Source organism: Cebus imitator, unplaced genomic scaffold, assembly GCF_001604975.1.
Source record: "Cebus imitator isolate Cc_AM_T3 unplaced genomic scaffold, Cebus_imitator-1.0 Scaffold79, whole genome shotgun sequence".
NCBI classification, from domain to species: domain Eukaryota; kingdom Metazoa; phylum Chordata; class Mammalia; order Primates; family Cebidae; genus Cebus; species Cebus imitator.
The window spans coordinates 7,092,149-7,113,404 of record NW_016107394.1 but is presented as its reverse complement, the minus strand read 5'-3'; the positions used below and the strand labels follow the sequence as shown (position 1 = coordinate 7,113,404).

Here is a 21,256-nt window from a genome sequence, read left to right as displayed (position 1 = left end):
TCTTGTATTCCTGCTTCTGGAATCCTGTTTTCTGCTGATGATCCCCAGCTGGTGAATACTCAGTCTAAATATTACCCAGTACCAGGTTGGGTGTGGTCACTCATGCCTATAATCTCAGCACTTTGGGAGGCAGAGGTGGGTCTCCTCCTCACTTGAGGTCAGGAGTTCAAAACCAGCCTGGGCAACATGGTGAAACCCTGTCTCTACTGAAAATACAAAAAATAGCCAGGTGTCATGTCAGGTGCCTGTAATCCCAGCTACTCAGGAGGGAGAATTGCTTGAACATGGGAGGCGGAGGTTGCAGTGAGCTGAGATTGTGCCATTGCACTCCAGCCTGGACAACAAGAGTAAGACTGTCTCAAACAAACAAACAAAAAATTACACAGTACCCAAACTAAATCCTGCCACCTAGATTTATTTCCTCTTTCTTTTTACTTCTCTCCTCTCCCACTTCAGCCAAGCCATTGCCCTTCTTGTACTCCACATCTAATCATCTATGCTAAAAACTGTTATTTCAGTAGGTAGTTGATTCCAGTCAAATCTCAGTAGGGATCAGGGATATAATCAAGAGTGAAAGACTTGATCACCTGAACTACAATCATGTGCTCTGTGAATCAGGACAAGTCAACTTACTTCTCTGGGCCTCTTTCCTCCGGGAATGGGATTACATGGTCTCTAGAGTCACTCCCTAATTCTTTATTTTTTTGAGACACAGTCTCATTCTGTCACCCAGGCTGGAATGCAGTGGTGGGATTTCAGCTCTCTTCAACCTCTGCCTCCTGGTTCAAGCTATTCTCATGCTTCAGCCTCCTGAATAGCTGGGATTACAGGCACGTGCCACTACACCCAGCTAATTTTTGTAATTTTAGGAGAGACAAGAGTTTCGCCATGTTGACCAGGTTGGTCTTGAACTCCTGTCCTCAAGTGATCCATCCACCTCAGCCTCCCAGTTTTGAGATTACAGATGTGAGCCACCATGCCCCGCCACTCCCTAATATTTTCTAGAGTGTTCTTGAACTAAGTAAACCCTGTGCTAGATTGAAATTCAGAAGTATAATGATTATAATTAGAAGTGGTAATTTTGTTCCTCAAGAACCTTCACTTTGGATTTTTAAATTAGCATGGAATCATGTAAGACAGGAAATGACTAGATGCTTGGTGGTGTAGCAGACTCAAGGCCTTGGGAATTAACAGGAAGAAGAAAGGTCAGGAAATCCTTCCTGGAAAAAGTAGGACCTGAGCCAATCTTTAAAAGATGGCTGAGATAGAGAGAAGGAGAGGAGAGCATTCCAAACAAGGAGATGAAAAAGTGAGCAAAAACTGGAAAGGGGGACTATTTGAGGTATATTCAAAGGTTGCAGAGTAAGGAGTGCCCAGTAGAAGCAGAGCTGACTTTAGCATTACCCTGTGTGTTCATGTATTAAATGATTTCATTTCTCTAGAACTCTTTTCTGTGAACTGCTCATGCTTTGAGCTAACTTTCTTTTTGGGTCTCCTTTACCAAAGTTTCTTCTGCATTTGACAGTTTATGCCTGTAATGTATTATATAGTATATTAATTATATATAATAAAAATATATAAACATACATAGATATAAAAAATTAAAATCTAAATAAAACAGGAATATAATTGTATTTCTCTAAAGTGACTAGATCAGAGGGAATTTAAAAGCAGTTCCAAAGCCCTGCCACTTGTTCCATGCATTCTGGCTATGAGAAAGACAGATGGACTTACGTCATAAATGGCTGCTTGACTTGGGGCCCTGGTATACCCCTTAGCCTTCTTTTTCTCAAAGCAGCTGCTTGTGAGAGGGAAATTGCCAAGTGCATAAATAGCTTAAACCCTAGCACTTGGCATGTAGGCAAATGGTTCTCATTAAGAAACTGAAGAATGAACCTTTGGAATCAGACCTGGGTTCAAATCCCAGCTCTCAGTAGTTGTATGAGTAAATTATTTAGTTTCCTCATCTGTAAAATGACATTAGTAGTATTTTTCTCATAGCATTGTAAGAATGACAATAGTAATATCTATCTCATAGGATTGTAAGAATGAAGAAAAATACTATGTTGATGTCATGGTATGTATACATCTCAAGTTCTTAATGTCATTTCTTCTTATTACACTGAAGTATGTTTTCCTGATTCAACTTGAAATTTTTTAGAGGAGATAAAATAGAATGTAAAGGACCATGGCTTGGATGCCAGACTTTTTCGATTTTAATTACTTAATGACTGTAGGCAAGTCTGTTCCGAAATTTTCTAATCTGCAAGTAAAAACTGCCTCAGGATTGTGGTGATTGTATTAGATGATATGTGTAAAATACCTATTTAAAACTGTAGGATGCCTTTTCAGGAAGGAATCTTAACTGCAGAGCTTTGAGAAGGCATAGCTTCTTGTTTTCATAGACTCACAGAATGTGGGAGCTGGAGGGACCCTTAAGATCATCTAGCTTGTCCTCCCCATTGTTTAAATGAGAAAGCAGAGATCCTGCATATATATATCTCTGTGTGTGTGTGTGTGTGTGTGTGTGTGTGTGTGTGTGTGTGTATGTGTGTGTGTGTGTGTGTATGCACTGTGGTGAGGTAGAGGTTAAACTGGCTTGAACTCTAGACCTTTTTTGTTTTTCCTTCTCATTTTGCTACGTTTTATCAGGGTTATGCTAAGTCTGTGGAGGTTTTAGAACTTCAGAATTTCTTTTGGTTAGTGTGTTGAGCTCCTGTGTTTTAAAAACATCAGGGTTTTAAAATAAGGTTGACAGGGGCTGGGTAACAAGTGTTGTGAAAGTCAGGCCAGAGCTGCTGAAATGAACGTTTATTCCTGCCCTGGACATAATTTGTGCGTCTTAGGCAGATTCCTTAAACTCCCTGCCCAGTTGAGGTAAATGTCTTGTCATTTGTTCCTTTCTTCGCTTACTATCTGAGCACCTACTTTGTGCCAGGTGTGTGCTATCCCTTGGGAAGCTGTGATTAATTTGACATGGCCCCTGCACTTAGAATTCAGTCTGTTGTGGAAGATAAACACTTATAATAGGCAATGACTATTACGTATATTGGGTACTGTGGGAACAGAGAGGGTAAAGAACCACCCAACCTAGAGATCAAGGAGGACTTCCTAAAAAAGATGACTTACCCTATATCACCTGGCTAGTTACTGGTAAACCAGGACTGTGAACACTGACAGATGTTCTTTTTGCCTCTCCCTACTTTATTTTATTTTATTTATTTATTTTGATACAGGTTCTCACTCTGTCACCCATGCTGGAGTGCAATGGTGTGATCTTGGCTCACTGCAACCTCTGCATCCTGGGCTCAAATGATCCTCTTGCCTCAGTTTCCCAAGTAGCTGGCACTACAGGCATGCACCACCATGCCTAGCTAATTTTTGTATTTTGTGTAGAGACAGGGTTTGCCACATTGCCTAGGCTGAGCTTGAACTCCTGGACTCAAGCAATCTGCCTGCCTTGGCCTCCCAAAGTGCTAGGATTACAGGCATGAGCCACCACGCCTGGCCATCTCCCTTACTTTAATTCAACAAGAAATTAAGTCCTTAAACATGCATTGAGTATCTGCTCCAATCTGGGTCCATAATTGGGCTCTTCTATATATGTGAAATATTAATAGATAGACTTTGCCCTCTAAAGGAGACTACAGCTCAATAAAGCGCTAAAATAAGCCTTAAAACAATGATGTTCCTGTTTTTTATTTCCTTTTCTCTGTTTCTCTTGCAGCAAATAAAAAGAAAGAGAAAGAGCGGCCAGAGATTTCTCTTCCTTCAGATTTTGAACACACAATTCATGTCGGTTTTGATGCTGTCACAGGGGAGTTTACGGTAAGTCCTGGGTCACAGAAAGGCCTTTAGTCTTTTAGAGTTCTGGCTATGCACTGCTAGATTCAACCCTGTCTCATCTTTCTGTGTACTGTTAGATTCAACACTTTCTCATCTTCCTGATGCATCTTCCTGATGTTCAGGTCTCTCTTTGCCTGAGACCCTGATTACATTTTTCTTACGTTCATGAGAGGGACACTTTCGTCTCCAAAATTGTATCCAGAGAAGCCTTTCCATCTCCATTCCTAAAATAAACCTCTATTAAATGGCAGGCTTGGTAGCAGGCTCTGTGTGGGGCACTGATCATGCAAGAACAAAATCCTATCCCACCATCCTAGAGGTATAGCCTGGTGAAGAAGCAGACATCTTAAGAAATGACTAATAAAATGAGAAAGGTATTGTAAAAGAGACTTGTGTAAACTATGAGGGCATAGAGAGAAAGAAATGACTAACAAATGCATCTTTTGCTGCTAGCAAGTGTCAGAGTTAACTCTGATGTTCTTTCAGGGTCCCCTGTGACTGTGCCTTCCTGTCAGCCTTGCATGTCTTTCTTATAGGGAATGCCAGAGCAGTGGGCCCGCTTGCTTCAGACATCAAATATCACTAAGTCGGAGCAGAAGAAAAACCCACAGGCTGTTCTGGATGTGTTGGAGTTTTATAACTCAAAGAAGACATCCAATAGCCAGAAATACATGAGCTTTACAGGTATGAGAACTGTGTTCAGGGCAGTCTCAGAAAGAGATGGTTTTTATCTGGGTGGGAAAGCTCACATGCCTATTGGTTTGGGGTGAGAGAAGAAAGTAGTGGAAAGAGTGGAAATGGCACTTTAACTAATGTGGAATTTTGGAATTTGACAGCCAAGATAATGGACTTTGCATCAAACTTGAGTATTCACTCTGACACTGCACATGTTTTTTTTAAAAATAGCATGGTATTATATATAGAGAACACAGGCTTTGTGCTAGAAGGTCTAGATTCTGACACTTATTAGGTTCTAACAGTCACTTCAGTTTTTTGCACCTCAAAATGGGAATAATAATTCCTATCTCAAGAGGCTGTAGTGGAAATGGCTGGGTGCAGTGGCTCATACCTGTAATCCCAATACTTTGGGAGGCCAAGGCCAGAGTATAGCTCAAGGTCAGGAGTTCGAGACTAGCCTGAGCAACATGGCAAAACCCTGTCTCTACAAAAAATACAATATTAGCTGGGTGTGGTGGAAAATGCCTATGGTCCCAGCTACTTGGGAAACTGAGGTGAAGGAATCGCTTGAGCCTGGGAGGTGAAGGTTGCAGTGAGCAGGGATCACGTCACTTGCACTCCAGCCTGGGCAACAGACTGAAACCTTGTCTCAAAAAAAAAAAAAAAAAAAGACGTTATAGTGAGAAATAAGTGAGCTGATTGATGTGAAAGTTTTTTATAAGTTGTAAAACAGCACCATAGAAATGTAACTATCATTATCATTATTGTTATTATTATTAGTTATTTAATAACATTAATGTATGGCTTCCTCAGGGAACTAATTTTTATCAGTCAAATGAAAAAAAAGGTCAATAATAATAAATATTCTTTAGATGTGCCCTCGGTAGAAGGGACCATATTTTCCAGAGTGTTTTTAATCATAAAATTGGGATTAGAACCCAGGTCTCCTAATTCCTATACCAGCACCTTTTGAATGTACTACTTGCCCCTAGTAATGTTTCTTGGAGGCTTTCCTTCCACAGCAGACCAGCTATCCCTTGCTTTGCAGGTGTGAAAGCCAAAGAAGGTCTTTCTAATATGCTAAATTAATGGTGGGCTAGTCTTTTAATTTCCAGTCCAGCACTTTTTACTTATATTGCCTCCTTCAAAGGGCAGTATTATTGGGAAGGTGAGAACCAGGATGAACTAGCGAATTTTGAAGGGGTCTTTTCCCAGCCAGTATCTGGCTTGTTTCAAGGGCACAGATGGTGGAGATGACAGATTGCAGCTTCACTCATGCTGCCATGGTGGTGCCCAGGAGAGGGCCATGCATGTGCCCAGCAGTATTTCCTTTCTCTCGTCTGGCCCACTGAATCTGCCTCACTTCATCCATTGAGGGACTGAGTTATTTCAAGGCGAATTGGGGTGGAGGGTTACTGTGTGGAAAAGTTTTCTAGTCAGGAAATTAGAGTTTATGTTGAAGGAACTTGTCATGGAAACATCAGATTAGAGGCTGTCTTTGAAAGCATCGGTGGCTAAGTTTTTGGGAAAGATCTTTCTTGCATGTATGTATATAGATATGTGCAAGTGGCATGTAAGTATTTATGTATATGGAGGCATAGCCCTGTGGATTTGCATATATTTGAAATTAAAGCCCCCTGAAATATTCATGAACAAAGATAAAGTCCACTCAGGTATTCATGAATGAACATATGTATAAATATACACATTCAGGTAATTATGTGTATGTTCATTTGTGCATGCATGTATGAATAATATTGAGTGTATATGTATAGATACATGTGCATATATCTACTTTTGTATGTACAAATTTGTACACATGTATATATGTTTGCAAGAATTTTAATTTTTTGTAAGTTGGAGACTAGGGCCAACTCTAGGCAAAATTGTGTATTTGGCACAAGTGTTTTTAGGTGTCATATATCTCCTTTCCCTGTTTGCCATCCTCTCATACTATTTGTTATGTTAATACTACCTTAATTTGTGTATGCTCACATGTGAATTACCTCATGTGATTCTTTTTTGTTTTTGAGATGGAGTCTTGCTCTGTCACCCAGGTTGGAGTGCTGTAGTACAATCTTGGCTCACTAAAGCCTGTGACTCCTAGGTGCAAGTGATTCTCCTGCCTTGACCTCCTGAGTAACTGGAACTGCAGGCAGGCACCACCACACCTGGGTAATTTTTGTATTTTTAGTAGAGATGGTTCACCATGTTGGCCAGGCTCGTCTCGAACTCCTGACCTCTAGTGATCTGCCTGCCTCGGCCTCCCAAAGTGCTGGGATTACTGGTGTGAGCCACTGAGCCTGGCTCCCTCATGTGATTCTTATGATGTCCTTGGGGGATTGGCAGGGCAAGGGCTATTATCCTCATTTTATATACTCAAAGAAATTAATTAGGCTCAGAGTAATTAAATGACATACCCCAAGTGACTCAGTTGATACATGATGGAAATGGATTTTAAACTTGGGCTTTTAACCCCTTTGCTGTCTATAATCCAAGTACAACCCTTCATGCTAATTTTTTGGTCAAGCTTTCGTATTTCTTCAACACTTAATTTTTTTTTTAATACCAGTTAGTAGCTAATGTAATAGGGAAAAAGTAGACTAGATTGACAACTCAGCTGGGTCTTAGCCCTGTTTTGCCACTGACTTATGTGACCTTGAACCAATCTCCTTCCCTTTCTGAACCTCATTTTACTCATCTGTAAAATCAAAGTGTTGGAAGTACTTTCTGTTCCCTCATTCTGTGCTTTAGAGTTTGATTTTGATATATAGAACTCGTTCATCACCTTTAAAGGGAATGTGTACTTGTTTTTTTTATGACATAACAAGTATGCTTATTATCAAAATACCCAATCTTCAAAAATACTAGCAGTACATAAGGTTGGGGTAGTATAGTGAAGGCATAGTGTTGTACTCTCCCAAAGTTGATAGTCTTTTGGACAAGAAAAAACAAATGAATTATGTTTAAAGTATATCCTGAATTAATTTTTCCAGAATACTGCTAGCTATTCTGGATTTGTTATAAGAACATGTTGTCAGAGCTTGCCTTATTTCCTTCTTTGTGGGTTCATGATTTGCTGTAGGGTCAAATAAGCTGTATTTAGCACTTTTTTATATGATGGAATTGGGATCTTGGACATTCTCTAGGCTTGGTGAGGAATATATTGGATTTGGTAGAATATTTCTCCTGCTTAATTCCATTAGTGGTGAATTGACAAAGTCAGTTTTTCTTGGACCCATAGGAATTAAAGAACAAAACTGAAGACATTATCTGGTTTTTAAACTTATTTTCTTGCTAAGATCTCCATTGGGTCTCTCTTTCATATTTTATGAAGTCTAAGATGCCACTGATTGTAAGATACACTATTATTTATATACCAATCGAGGAAAATAAAGCTGCCAATTAAACCATAACATACTTTTGATTGTAGGACACACCTCTGTTTCAGAGACGTTAATGTGAAAAAATGTACATCCAAGAATCAATGAAATATGGTAATTGCTTCATTGAGGGATCTTGATTCAATTCTTAGAAAACAAGACCCTACCTTTAATTAGACTTGACAGGATTAATAACTCTCTTCCTCAACCTTAGTCTTTCTGTCCCTGTGAGCAGTAGGTATGGATATAGAAGAATCCTTTAAGAAAGCTGAAGCTGGAGGCTGGCCATGATTTGACATGGATGGCTCAGGATGGTGCTATGGATTCTTTCTTTTTCTTTTAGAATGCATATTTTCTTGGCCATTTAAGCCTGACAGTGATATAGCTGATGATGTGGATCCAGTTCTAACATAGTATTTAGAATGAGACCAGAATTCAAGTCTAATTCCTCTCTTTAACCTGTGTGTACCCTGGACAAATAGCAGTCATTTACCACGACAACAGACCACATATACAATGGTGGTCTGATAACATTATAAGGGAGTTGAAAAATTCTTATCACCTAGCAATTGCTTAAGTTTAAAATAAATGTAGCATAGCCTGAGTATACACTGGTAATGTCCTACTTAGGCCTTCATGGTTACTCATCACTCACTCACTGACTCACCCAGAGCAACTTACAGTCCTGCAGGCTCTGTTTATGGTAAGTGCTTATATAGGTGTATCCTTTTATTTACCTTTTAAACCATATTTTTTATTGTACCTTTTTTATGTTTAGATACACAAATACTTACTGTTGTGTTATAGTTGCCTGCAATAACATGCTGTACAGGTTTGTAGTCTAGAAAGCAATAGGCTGTACAATATAGCCCAGGTGTGTAGGAGGCTATACAATCTAGGTTTGTATAAGTACACTCTATGATGTTAACATAATGACAAAATTACCTGATGACACATTTCACAGAACGTACCCCATTGCGGATCCACACACAACTGTACTTAACATCTCTGAACTTCAGTTTCCAAATCAATAAAAATAGACATAATAATAGTACTCAGAGCCATAATGAGGATTAAAGAATGTGATATGTATAATGTGTTCAACATGATATCTAGCCTATATTACCATTCACACTATTATTATTCTCTGGATCTGGCAAGTGCTTGACCGGATAGACTTCTTTTGGTCTCAAGAAAGAATTAACTGTAATTGTTTATTGACTAAGTCCCTTGTCTTTCTTCCTCTGCAGATAAGTCAGCTGAGGATTATAATTCTTCTAATGCTTTGGTAAGTATTTACTTTATTTTGATGTGGGCACATGTGGAGGTAAGGATCAAGACAGTGTTGTAGAGGTAGAGCCTGAGCTGTGAGGCACTCATATTAGTCAATTAGTCACTCCCCCACCCTTGGCCTCAGAATTCCTACCTATCCAATAAAGAAATAAGATATAATAAGTAGGGGGTATCCCTTCCAGCTTTAATGTCCTAGAAATTCTTTCTTTGTGATAATATTTTTATTTTTTATTTTTATGGATTCATAATAGTTGTAAAATGTTCTAGAAATTCTAACCTTGGAACCAGAAGATATATTTAGGCTCGGTTTTTTAATTTGTAGGTTTGAACCTTGGGAAAGTCAGTTTGCCTCTTTGAGTTTCAATTTCTTCATCAATAAAATGAGTATGATACACTCTGCCCTTACCTGGACATGTCTTCAGATACCTACATTTAGAAGAAAATTTCCTCTCTTTGGTCTATGGAATCTGCAAAACCAACATTAGTACTAATTGTTGAAGGTAGCAGATTTTATTCATTTAAGGTCATTCATTCTGTCCTCTGAAGTTGTAATGAATGTTTTGACACTCAAAGGGATGTTATAGAAATCATGAAGAATTGTCTGGGAAGTAAACTAGATGATCTCAAAGGTTCCTCTGTCTCTCTTAACCTACAAATTCTATTTTCCAGGGCAATTACAAGGATAAAATGAGGGTCCTATAAATAGTAAAATATGATGCATATAAGAAAATGCTGCCTTTTTTTTTTTTTTTTTAAAGAGATGGGATTTTGCTCTGTTGCCCAGGCAGGAGTGCAACGGTATGATCATAGCTCGTAAACTCAAACTCCTGGGCTCAAATGATGTTCCTGCCTCAGCCCTCTGAGTAGCTGGGACTACAGACATGAGCCACCACACTTAGCTAATTTTTAAAACATTTTGGTAGAGACGGGGTTCTCATTATGTTGCCCAGGGTGTTCTCAAACTCCTGGCTTCAAGTGATCCTCCTGCCTCGACCTCCAGAAGTGTTAGGGTTACAGGTATGAGCTACCACACCTGGTTGCTATTTATTTTTTACATCTGATGGTGTCTCTTGTACATAAGTGGTTATGCCATATTGAATTACTTCACATTTGCAAAAGCCCTAGTTTATACTGTGCCAAGTCTGGTGTGAATAAGTGACATTACAGAGATGGTCAGACATATCCCAATACCTAAGAACCTCTTAGCCTTGAGGTTGAAGACCTCAAGCAGCCAATTCTTCATGATTTCTGTTTGTGCTTGAAGGTACAGATAGGCAATTATATTGCAGCATGCTAACCTTCATGAAGCCAAGGGCTGTCTCTGACTTGTTAATTGTTATGTCCTTGGCATCTGGCAAGCCTTAGCATTTGGTAAACATTTACTGAATGAAAGGTTGGATATGTCAGAGAAAGCTTCCTGATGGTAAAGCCTGAGCTGAATGAGTTAGTTATTTAGAGCAATAATTAAGGGAAAATGCAGGTATTCCACACAGAAAGAGAATAGCATATGTGTGGGCAAGGAAGTTTGAGAAGTATACTTGTACAAGGAACTGCGATGTAGTTTGTTATGACTAGAATGTGAATTGTGAAGGAAGTAGAGGTGGGTGATGAGGAGGAGTGGTAAGCAGGACAGATCATGTAGGAGTTCGACTTTATCTTAAAGGTGATGAGAAGCTTAAAGAACTTAAGCAGGGGAGCAGTTAAGTTCTAACACAATACCGAGTCATTATCAAAATACTTTGAACTATGCTTCTAGCAGAGGGGACTGGTTTACTCTGAGTCATTTTTACACTTATTGATTATAAAAAACCATATTCACACGTTCAGTGCCTTGCAGCCTCTTGGATCCTTTCTTATTGACTCTGGATCCTCACAGAAGCTTTCTGAGGCTAGTTATTATCCTTGTAGATGATAAAACTGAAATGGAAAAGAGTTAATGGCAATAGGCATCTGATTCCCAGCCTATACTGCTTTCCCCTGATTTGTGCTACCTTTCATCAAATGAGGGGGAAGAATTTGCAAATATAAAATCTTTGAATAGTAAATTATTAAAGAAGAGGCTTTAAGCTGAATTGTGCTTTGTGTCTCAAATGTCTTTATGNCTTGTCTCAAAAAAAAAAAAAAAAAAAGACGTTATAGTGAGAAATAAGTGAGCTGATTGATGTGAAAGTTTTTTATAAGTTGTAAAACAGCACCATAGAAATGTAACTATCATTATCATTATTGTTATTATTATTAGTTATTTAATAACATTAATGTATGGCTTCCTCAGGGAACTAATTTTTATCAGTCAAATGAAAAAAAAGGTCAATAATAATAAATATTCTTTAGATGTGCCCTCGGTAGAAGGGACCATATTTTCCAGAGTGTTTTTAATCATAAAATTGGGATTAGAACCCAGGTCTCCTAATTCCTATACCAGCACCTTTTGAATGTACTACTTGCCCCTAGTAATGTTTCTTGGAGGCTTTCCTTCCACAGCAGACCAGCTATCCCTTGCTTTGCAGGTGTGAAAGCCAAAGAAGGTCTTTCTAATATGCTAAATTAATGGTGGGCTAGTCTTTTAATTTCCAGTCCAGCACTTTTTACTTATATTGCCTCCTTCAAAGGGCAGTATTATTGGGAAGGTGAGAACCAGGATGAACTAGCGAATTTTGAAGGGGTCTTTTCCCAGCCAGTATCTGGCTTGTTTCAAGGGCACAGATGGTGGAGATGACAGATTGCAGCTTCACTCATGCTGCCATGGTGGTGCCCAGGAGAGGGCCATGCATGTGCCCAGCAGTATTTCCTTTCTCTCGTCTGGCCCACTGAATCTGCCTCACTTCATCCATTGAGGGACTGAGTTATTTCAAGGCGAATTGGGGTGGAGGGTTACTGTGTGGAAAAGTTTTCTAGTCAGGAAATTAGAGTTTATGTTGAAGGAACTTGTCATGGAAACATCAGATTAGAGGCTGTCTTTGAAAGCATCGGTGGCTAAGTTTTTGGGAAAGATCTTTCTTGCATGTATGTATATAGATATGTGCAAGTGGCATGTAAGTATTTATGTATATGGAGGCATAGCCCTGTGGATTTGCATATATTTGAAATTAAAGCCCCCTGAAATATTCATGAACAAAGATAAAGTCCACTCAGGTATTCATGAATGAACATATGTATAAATATACACATTCAGGTAATTATGTGTATGTTCATTTGTGCATGCATGTATGAATAATATTGAGTGTATATGTATAGATACATGTGCATATATCTACTTTTGTATGTACAAATTTGTACACATGTATATATGTTTGCAAGAATTTTAATTTTTTGTAAGTTGGAGACTAGGGCCAACTCTAGGCAAAATTGTGTATTTGGCACAAGTGTTTTTAGGTGTCATATATCTCCTTTCCCTGTTTGCCATCCTCTCATACTATTTGTTATGTTAATACTACCTTAATTTGTGTATGCTCACATGTGAATTACCTCATGTGATTCTTTTTTGTTTTTGAGATGGAGTCTTGCTCTGTCACCCAGGTTGGAGTGCTGTAGTACAATCTTGGCTCACTAAAGCCTGTGACTCCTAGGTGCAAGTGATTCTCCTGCCTTGACCTCCTGAGTAACTGGAACTGCAGGCAGGCACCACCACACCTGGGTAATTTTTGTATTTTTAGTAGAGATGGTTCACCATGTTGGCCAGGCTCGTCTCGAACTCCTGACCTCTAGTGATCTGCCTGCCTCGGCCTCCCAAAGTGCTGGGATTACTGGTGTGAGCCACTGAGCCTGGCTCCCTCATGTGATTCTTATGATGTCCTTGGGGGATTGGCAGGGCAAGGGCTATTATCCTCATTTTATATACTCAAAGAAATTAATTAGGCTCAGAGTAATTAAATGACATACCCCAAGTGACTCAGTTGATACATGATGGAAATGGATTTTAAACTTGGGCTTTTAACCCCTTTGCTGTCTATAATCCAAGTACAACCCTTCATGCTAATTTTTTGGTCAAGCTTTCGTATTTCTTCAACACTTAATTTTTTTTTTAATACCAGTTAGTAGCTAATGTAATAGGGAAAAAGTAGACTAGATTGACAACTCAGCTGGGTCTTAGCCCTGTTTTGCCACTGACTTATGTGACCTTGAACCAATCTCCTTCCCTTTCTGAACCTCATTTTACTCATCTGTAAAATCAAAGTGTTGGAAGTACTTTCTGTTCCCTCATTCTGTGCTTTAGAGTTTGATTTTGATATATAGAACTCGTTCATCACCTTTAAAGGGAATGTGTACTTGTTTTTTTTATGACATAACAAGTATGCTTATTATCAAAATACCCAATCTTCAAAAATACTAGCAGTACATAAGGTTGGGGTAGTATAGTGAAGGCATAGTGTTGTACTCTCCCAAAGTTGATAGTCTTTTGGACAAGAAAAAACAAATGAATTATGTTTAAAGTATATCCTGAATTAATTTTTCCAGAATACTGCTAGCTATTCTGGATTTGTTATAAGAACATGTTGTCAGAGCTTGCCTTATTTCCTTCTTTGTGGGTTCATGATTTGCTGTAGGGTCAAATAAGCTGTATTTAGCACTTTTTTATATGATGGAATTGGGATCTTGGACATTCTCTAGGCTTGGTGAGGAATATATTGGATTTGGTAGAATATTTCTCCTGCTTAATTCCATTAGTGGTGAATTGACAAAGTCAGTTTTTCTTGGACCCATAGGAATTAAAGAACAAAACTGAAGACATTATCTGGTTTTTAAACTTATTTTCTTGCTAAGATCTCCATTGGGTCTCTCTTTCATATTTTATGAAGTCTAAGATGCCACTGATTGTAAGATACACTATTATTTATATACCAATCGAGGAAAATAAAGCTGCCAATTAAACCATAACATACTTTTGATTGTAGGACACACCTCTGTTTCAGAGACGTTAATGTGAAAAAATGTACATCCAAGAATCAATGAAATATGGTAATTGCTTCATTGAGGGATCTTGATTCAATTCTTAGAAAACAAGACCCTACCTTTAATTAGACTTGACAGGATTAATAACTCTCTTCCTCAACCTTAGTCTTTCTGTCCCTGTGAGCAGTAGGTATGGATATAGAAGAATCCTTTAAGAAAGCTGAAGCTGGAGGCTGGCCATGATTTGACATGGATGGCTCAGGATGGTGCTATGGATTCTTTCTTTTTCTTTTAGAATGCATATTTTCTTGGCCATTTAAGCCTGACAGTGATATAGCTGATGATGTGGATCCAGTTCTAACATAGTATTTAGAATGAGACCAGAATTCAAGTCTAATTCCTCTCTTTAACCTGTGTGTACCCTGGACAAATAGCAGTCATTTACCACGACAACAGACCACATATACAATGGTGGTCTGATAACATTATAAGGGAGTTGAAAAATTCTTATCACCTAGCAATTGCTTAAGTTTAAAATAAATGTAGCATAGCCTGAGTATACACTGGTAATGTCCTACTTAGGCCTTCATGGTTACTCATCACTCACTCACTGACTCACCCAGAGCAACTTACAGTCCTGCAGGCTCTGTTTATGGTAAGTGCTTATATAGGTGTATCCTTTTATTTACCTTTTAAACCATATTTTTTATTGTACCTTTTTTATGTTTAGATACACAAATACTTACTGTTGTGTTATAGTTGCCTGCAATAACATGCTGTACAGGTTTGTAGTCTAGAAAGCAATAGGCTGTACAATATAGCCCAGGTGTGTAGGAGGCTATACAATCTAGGTTTGTATAAGTACACTCTATGATGTTAACATAATGACAAAATTACCTGATGACACATTTCACAGAACGTACCCCATTGCGGATCCACACACAACTGTACTTAACATCTCTGAACTTCAGTTTCCAAATCAATAAAAATAGACATAATAATAGTACTCAGAGCCATAATGAGGATTAAAGAATGTGATATGTATAATGTGTTCAACATGATATCTAGCCTATATTACCATTCACACTATTATTATTCTCTGGATCTGGCAAGTGCTTGACCGGATAGACTTCTTTTGGTCTCAAGAAAGAATTAACTGTAATTGTTTATTGACTAAGTCCCTTGTCTTTCTTCCTCTGCAGATAAGTCAGCTGAGGATTATAATTCTTCTAATGCTTTGGTAAGTATTTACTTTATTTTGATGTGGGCACATGTGGAGGTAAGGATCAAGACAGTGTTGTAGAGGTAGAGCCTGAGCTGTGAGGCACTCATATTAGTCAATTAGTCACTCCCCCACCCTTGGCCTCAGAATTCCTACCTATCCAATAAAGAAATAAGATATAATAAGTAGGGGGTATCCCTTCCAGCTTTAATGTCCTAGAAATTCTTTCTTTGTGATAATATTTTTATTTTTTATTTTTATGGATTCATAATAGTTGTAAAATGTTCTAGAAATTCTAACCTTGGAACCAGAAGATATATTTAGGCTCGGTTTTTTAATTTGTAGGTTTGAACCTTGGGAAAGTCAGTTTGCCTCTTTGAGTTTCAATTTCTTCATCAATAAAATGAGTATGATACACTCTGCCCTTACCTGGACATGTCTTCAGATACCTACATTTAGAAGAAAATTTCCTCTCTTTGGTCTATGGAATCTGCAAAACCAACATTAGTACTAATTGTTGAAGGTAGCAGATTTTATTCATTTAAGGTCATTCATTCTGTCCTCTGAAGTTGTAATGAATGTTTTGACACTCAAAGGGATGTTATAGAAATCATGAAGAATTGTCTGGGAAGTAAACTAGATGATCTCAAAGGTTCCTCTGTCTCTCTTAACCTACAAATTCTATTTTCCAGGGCAATTACAAGGATAAAATGAGGGTCCTATAAATAGTAAAATATGATGCATATAAGAAAATGCTGCCTTTTTTTTTTTTTTTTTAAAGAGATGGGATTTTGCTCTGTTGCCCAGGCAGGAGTGCAACGGTATGATCATAGCTCGTAAACTCAAACTCCTGGGCTCAAATGATGTTCCTGCCTCAGCCCTCTGAGTAGCTGGGACTACAGACATGAGCCACCACACTTAGCTAATTTTTAAAACATTTTGGTAGAGACGGGGTTCTCATTATGTTGCCCAGGGTGTTCTCAAACTCCTGGCTTCAAGTGATCCTCCTGCCTCGACCTCCAGAAGTGTTAGGGTTACAGGTATGAGCTACCACACCTGGTTGCTATTTATTTTTTACATCTGATGGTGTCTCTTGTACATAAGTGGTTATGCCATATTGAATTACTTCACATTTGCAAAAGCCCTAGTTTATACTGTGCCAAGTCTGGTGTGAATAAGTGACATTACAGAGATGGTCAGACATATCCCAATACCTAAGAACCTCTTAGCCTTGAGGTTGAAGACCTCAAGCAGCCAATTCTTCATGATTTCTGTTTGTGCTTGAAGGTACAGATAGGCAATTATATTGCAGCATGCTAACCTTCATGAAGCCAAGGGCTGTCTCTGACTTGTTAATTGTTATGTCCTTGGCATCTGGCAAGCCTTAGCATTTGGTAAACATTTACTGAATGAAAGGTTGGATATGTCAGAGAAAGCTTCCTGATGGTAAAGCCTGAGCTGAATGAGTTAGTTATTTAGAGCAATAATTAAGGGAAAATGCAGGTATTCCACACAGAAAGAGAATAGCATATGTGTGGGCAAGGAAGTTTGAGAAGTATACTTGTACAAGGAACTGCGATGTAGTTTGTTATGACTAGAATGTGAATTGTGAAGGAAGTAGAGGTGGGTGATGAGGAGGAGTGGTAAGCAGGACAGATCATGTAGGAGTTCGACTTTATCTTAAAGGTGATGAGAAGCTTAAAGAACTTAAGCAGGGGAGCAGTTAAGTTCTAACACAATACCGAGTCATTATCAAAATACTTTGAACTATGCTTCTAGCAGAGGGGACTGGTTTACTCTGAGTCATTTTTACACTTATTGATTATAAAAAACCATATTCACACGTTCAGTGCCTTGCAGCCTCTTGGATCCTTTCTTATTGACTCTGGATCCTCACAGAAGCTTTCTGAGGCTAGTTATTATCCTTGTAGATGATAAAACTGAAATGGAAAAGAGTTAATGGCAATAGGCATCTGATTCCCAGCCTATACTGCTTTCCCCTGATTTGTGCTACCTTTCATTAAAAGATGGGGAAGAATTTGCAAATATAAAATCTTTGAATAGTAAATTATTAAAGAAGAGGCTTTAAGCTGAATTGTGCTTTGTGTCTCAAATGTCTTTATGTTTTTGTAGGAAGAGTGATAGCTATTAATATCGAGTGCCTACAATGCACTGTGTTAAGAACTTTACATATGTTAGCATGGTTAGCATCACAATTACCTGTGTACAAAGTATTGTCATCTCCATTTCACAGGCAGAAAAACAGACTTTCCTGAAGACTTATAATTAAAACCACGTTAGAACTGGGGTCTTCTGAATCGCAGTTCAGGATTCTTTTCACTCTGGCAAAGAACAAAGAAAGAAGATGTCATTGAGGTCTTAGAAAGGAGACTGCAGTAAAGCTGTAGCTATGTTGTTTGTTATTGAGGAGGAAGAGCCCTGGGGTTCATGCCATATGGCAGGGAGGATAACACCTGCTTGGTAAAAACTTGTACTGGTTTAGTATCTGCAATTAAAACCACTAAGGCTGTCAAGGACATTTTTCTCCCCTAATTCAGAACATTTGTCCAGTACTAGCTCAGTGCTCTACATAGCCTTACTAGTTTTACATGGAGGATATGTTTTGTATTGTGGTAGCATGTCATCATTTTCCATATTGGTTTCACACAGATGATTCCACTTGTGAAATAACCAAATACAATTGCTGCCTAAGAAATTAAGATTCAGAAAGATTAAGTGACTCACTCCCTACCTTTGAATGATTTAGTAGTAGAAACCAACACAAAATTCTGCTCTCCTGAGCATTCATGTATTCATCATACCCTAAATATTGACTTAGTATCTTCTTTATGCCAAAGTATAGGTGACACAAAAATGAACGTGCACTATCTTAATCCTTGAGAAAAAAAAAATTAATGACAGACTAAGGAGATAAGGGCTGCAAGAGAAGTATGAATAATGTACAATAGGGTCATATTTGATGGAATTACTTATTCTGCTCTGAAGTACAAGGAAGTTTGCCGAGTTTTTGGGCCTTGAAGCTTTGTTCATTTAACAAACATAATCTTAAAGTCCCTTTTAGCTCCAGATTCTATTATCTGTAGTTCATTGGTCTGAGATCTGACTCTAAGGTTCCATGGCATTTTCATGGCTGATTCTCATTTATAAAATGAATAGCTACTACGTGATAGGTTCTTTGAAGTCAAGGACTAGTAAGATCTTTGCTCTTGATTTCATAATTTTTGTGATGAATCACAACACGTAAACAAGGATTTATAATCTAGTGTTAGGTAAGCATCAGGTAATGAAACCAGGGAGAGAAAAAGGCAGTGCTTTCCTGTCTGAAGGACAACATGTACAAAAGTTGGGTTAAGGATTCAGTATCTTAGGCCAGAGAGTTTGGACTTTGTACTAGAGCTGAGGAAGAATTTTAAATAGAAGATTGATGTAGTTGGATATGTGATATCTAAACTAACATCTTAGAAACAGTTCTCTGGAAATTGGATCAAGACAGTGAACTGAATCATCATGTGCCCACCTCTCTTGTTATCTCAAATTGCTTAATTTCAGAAAACATTCTTAAAAACCAAATTAAAAGCAATGCTCTAAAACAAAGCATGATGTAAATCAACAATTGTGAGGAATTCATGGAAGACAGAAAGCAGATAATGTCAGATTGATCAGAGCAGAAGAAGCCACTACAGCTTAAAGTATGTGTAAGGGAAGATGCCTAGGAAAATGAAAGTAGCTCCAGAGAAAATGGACTGAAAGAATATATACAAGAAGCAGGAAAGAGTCATGAGTAATCTTCAAGGGTAAATTAATTAAATTCTACCTTTGAAACAGTGGGGGCAGCCTCCTCCTTACAGTGAGCAAAAGGCAACAGATGCATTTGATTCTAAGCTAAAACCAGCTAATTTTTTGAAGAAAGTAAACTGTCAACTTGAGGAAAGCTCTTGCTGTGGGTATAGGGGCCTGAGAGAGGAACAGAGGGGAACCTGAGTTAACTGCAAAATTCTACCACAGATAAAAAGAAGAGGAAACAGGAGAAGCAGCTCTGCAGTGAAGGAAAATACATTAGTTTTCCATCCTAAGAGTAAATTTCTCATACTTTTAATACCTGGGAGGAGAGGAATCTCTGGTTTTCCATGCCTACATACCCTAAAGTAACACTTGCCAGTAACCATCTCTCCATAACTCGCAAACAGATTGCATCAGACCTTGCATTCAGAGGAGAACAGTGGAGAAACAGACTTAAATAAGTTTCAGAAAAACTAATGCTAATTACATACACCAATCCTTCTTTCACTTATAAATATGAATGAATAGCCAAGGATCTCCAGACATTTGAGAGAAATGCAACATTAAAGAGAAGGACCAAGATAAAGAAAGAAAATAAACCCCAGAGGAAATAGCTAATTCAGGAAATAACTTTTTAAAAAAATCCTAATATGTTCAGAGAGGTTCTATAGATGTTGCATCTATAAAAACACCCTGCTATTAGAGCAATCAGAGGCAGAAAGAGTGTTCTTCATATTAAAAAACATATGAAATAAATTCATGTCCGGGCGTGGTGGCTCATATCTATAATCCCAGCACTTTGGGAGGCCAAGGCAGGTGGATCACCTGAGGTTAGGAATTCAAGACCAGCCTGGCCAACATGGTGATTTAAAAAAATCTAATATGTTCAGAGAGGTTCTATAGATGTTGCATCTACAAAAACACACTGCTATTAGAGCAATGAGAGGAGGAAAGAGTGTTCTTAGTATTAAAAACACAAGAAATACATTTATATCTAGGTGTGGTGGCTCACGCCTATAATGCTAGCACTTTGGGAGGCTGAGGCAGGTGGATCACCTGAGGTCAGCAGTACAAGACCACCCTGGCCAACATGGTGAAACCCAGTCTCTGCTAAAACATACAAAAATTAGCCAGGTATGGTAATGCATGCCTGCAATCCCAGCTACTCTGGAGACTGAGGCAGGAGAATCACTTAAACCTGGAATGTGGAGGTTACAGTGAACTGAGATCATGCCACTGCCCTCTGACCTGGGTGACAAAGTGAGACTTTGTGTTTAAAAAAAAAAAGAGAAAGAAATAAATTTATAAGTATTAAAGAACAAATGCATATAAGTGAAGAGGGAATTAATGATATAAAACATCAAAGATAGAAAATTTAAGAAATAAATGGTAATAGAGAGTTAGTCAGGGGGATTCATGCATAATTAGAGAACAGAGGCAGCAGAGTAACAAAATAATCAAAGAAATAATAGAAGAAAAATTTCCCAGCCAAAGAAAGGCATGAGTCTTCAGATGAAGTGCCTATTAATGACCAAGTCAGATAATTGAAAAGAGATCAAGAATAAAGAGAAAAATCTTAAAAATCTTCCAAAGGGAATATAGTTCATGTCCAAAGGAATATTAGTATCAGATGTCTCCTTAGCAATAGTGGGAAAAACAGCAACAACTTCAGAGGGATGAGGCAAATTGATTAGGTATAGAAATCTTGGTTCTAAACAAACTAGCGTTTAACTATAAGGTCAATATAAAGATATGTTTGGACATGTGAAGATCAAAGTTTACCACTCACAGATTACTTCTGAAAGGCTAAACACCAAATAGTAATAATAATTACCTCTGAGGTTAATGATGATTAAGAATACTCGCTTAAAGATATTTTTATTAACCGGGCACTGTGGCTCACACCTGTAATCCCAGCACTTTGGAGGTTGAAATGGGCAGATCACCTGTGGCCAGGAGTTCAAAACCAGCCTGGCCAACATGGCAAAAACCCATCTCTACTAAAAATACAAAAAATTAGCTGGGCATGGTGGCGTGTGATTTTAATCCCAGCTACTCAGGAGGCTGAGGCAAGGTAATCGCTTGAACCAGGGAGGTGGAGGTTGCAGTGAGCCAAGATCATGCCACTGCACTCCATCCTTGG

General features: G+C 38.3%; 1 protein-coding gene across 7 annotated transcripts in view; it reads left to right on the top strand.

The window, feature by feature from the left end:
* Positions 1 to 21,256, top strand: part of PAK1 (p21 (RAC1) activated kinase 1) — a 156,851-nt gene that overhangs the window by 103,657 nt on the left and 31,938 nt on the right. For 6 of the 7 annotated variants that reach the window (XM_037740147.1, XM_037740148.1, XM_037740145.1 and 3 more), the window contains 3 exons: positions 3,728 to 3,828; positions 4,383 to 4,530; positions 9,158 to 9,195. In XM_037740147.1, the coding sequence (XP_037596075.1) occupies positions 3,728 to 3,828; positions 4,383 to 4,530; positions 9,158 to 9,195 (287 nt within the window). Of the gene's footprint in view, positions 1 to 3,727; positions 3,829 to 4,382; positions 4,531 to 9,157; positions 9,196 to 15,292; positions 15,331 to 21,256 lie in introns of all 7 variants that reach the window. The other variant, XM_037740151.1, reaches the window with a different exon arrangement.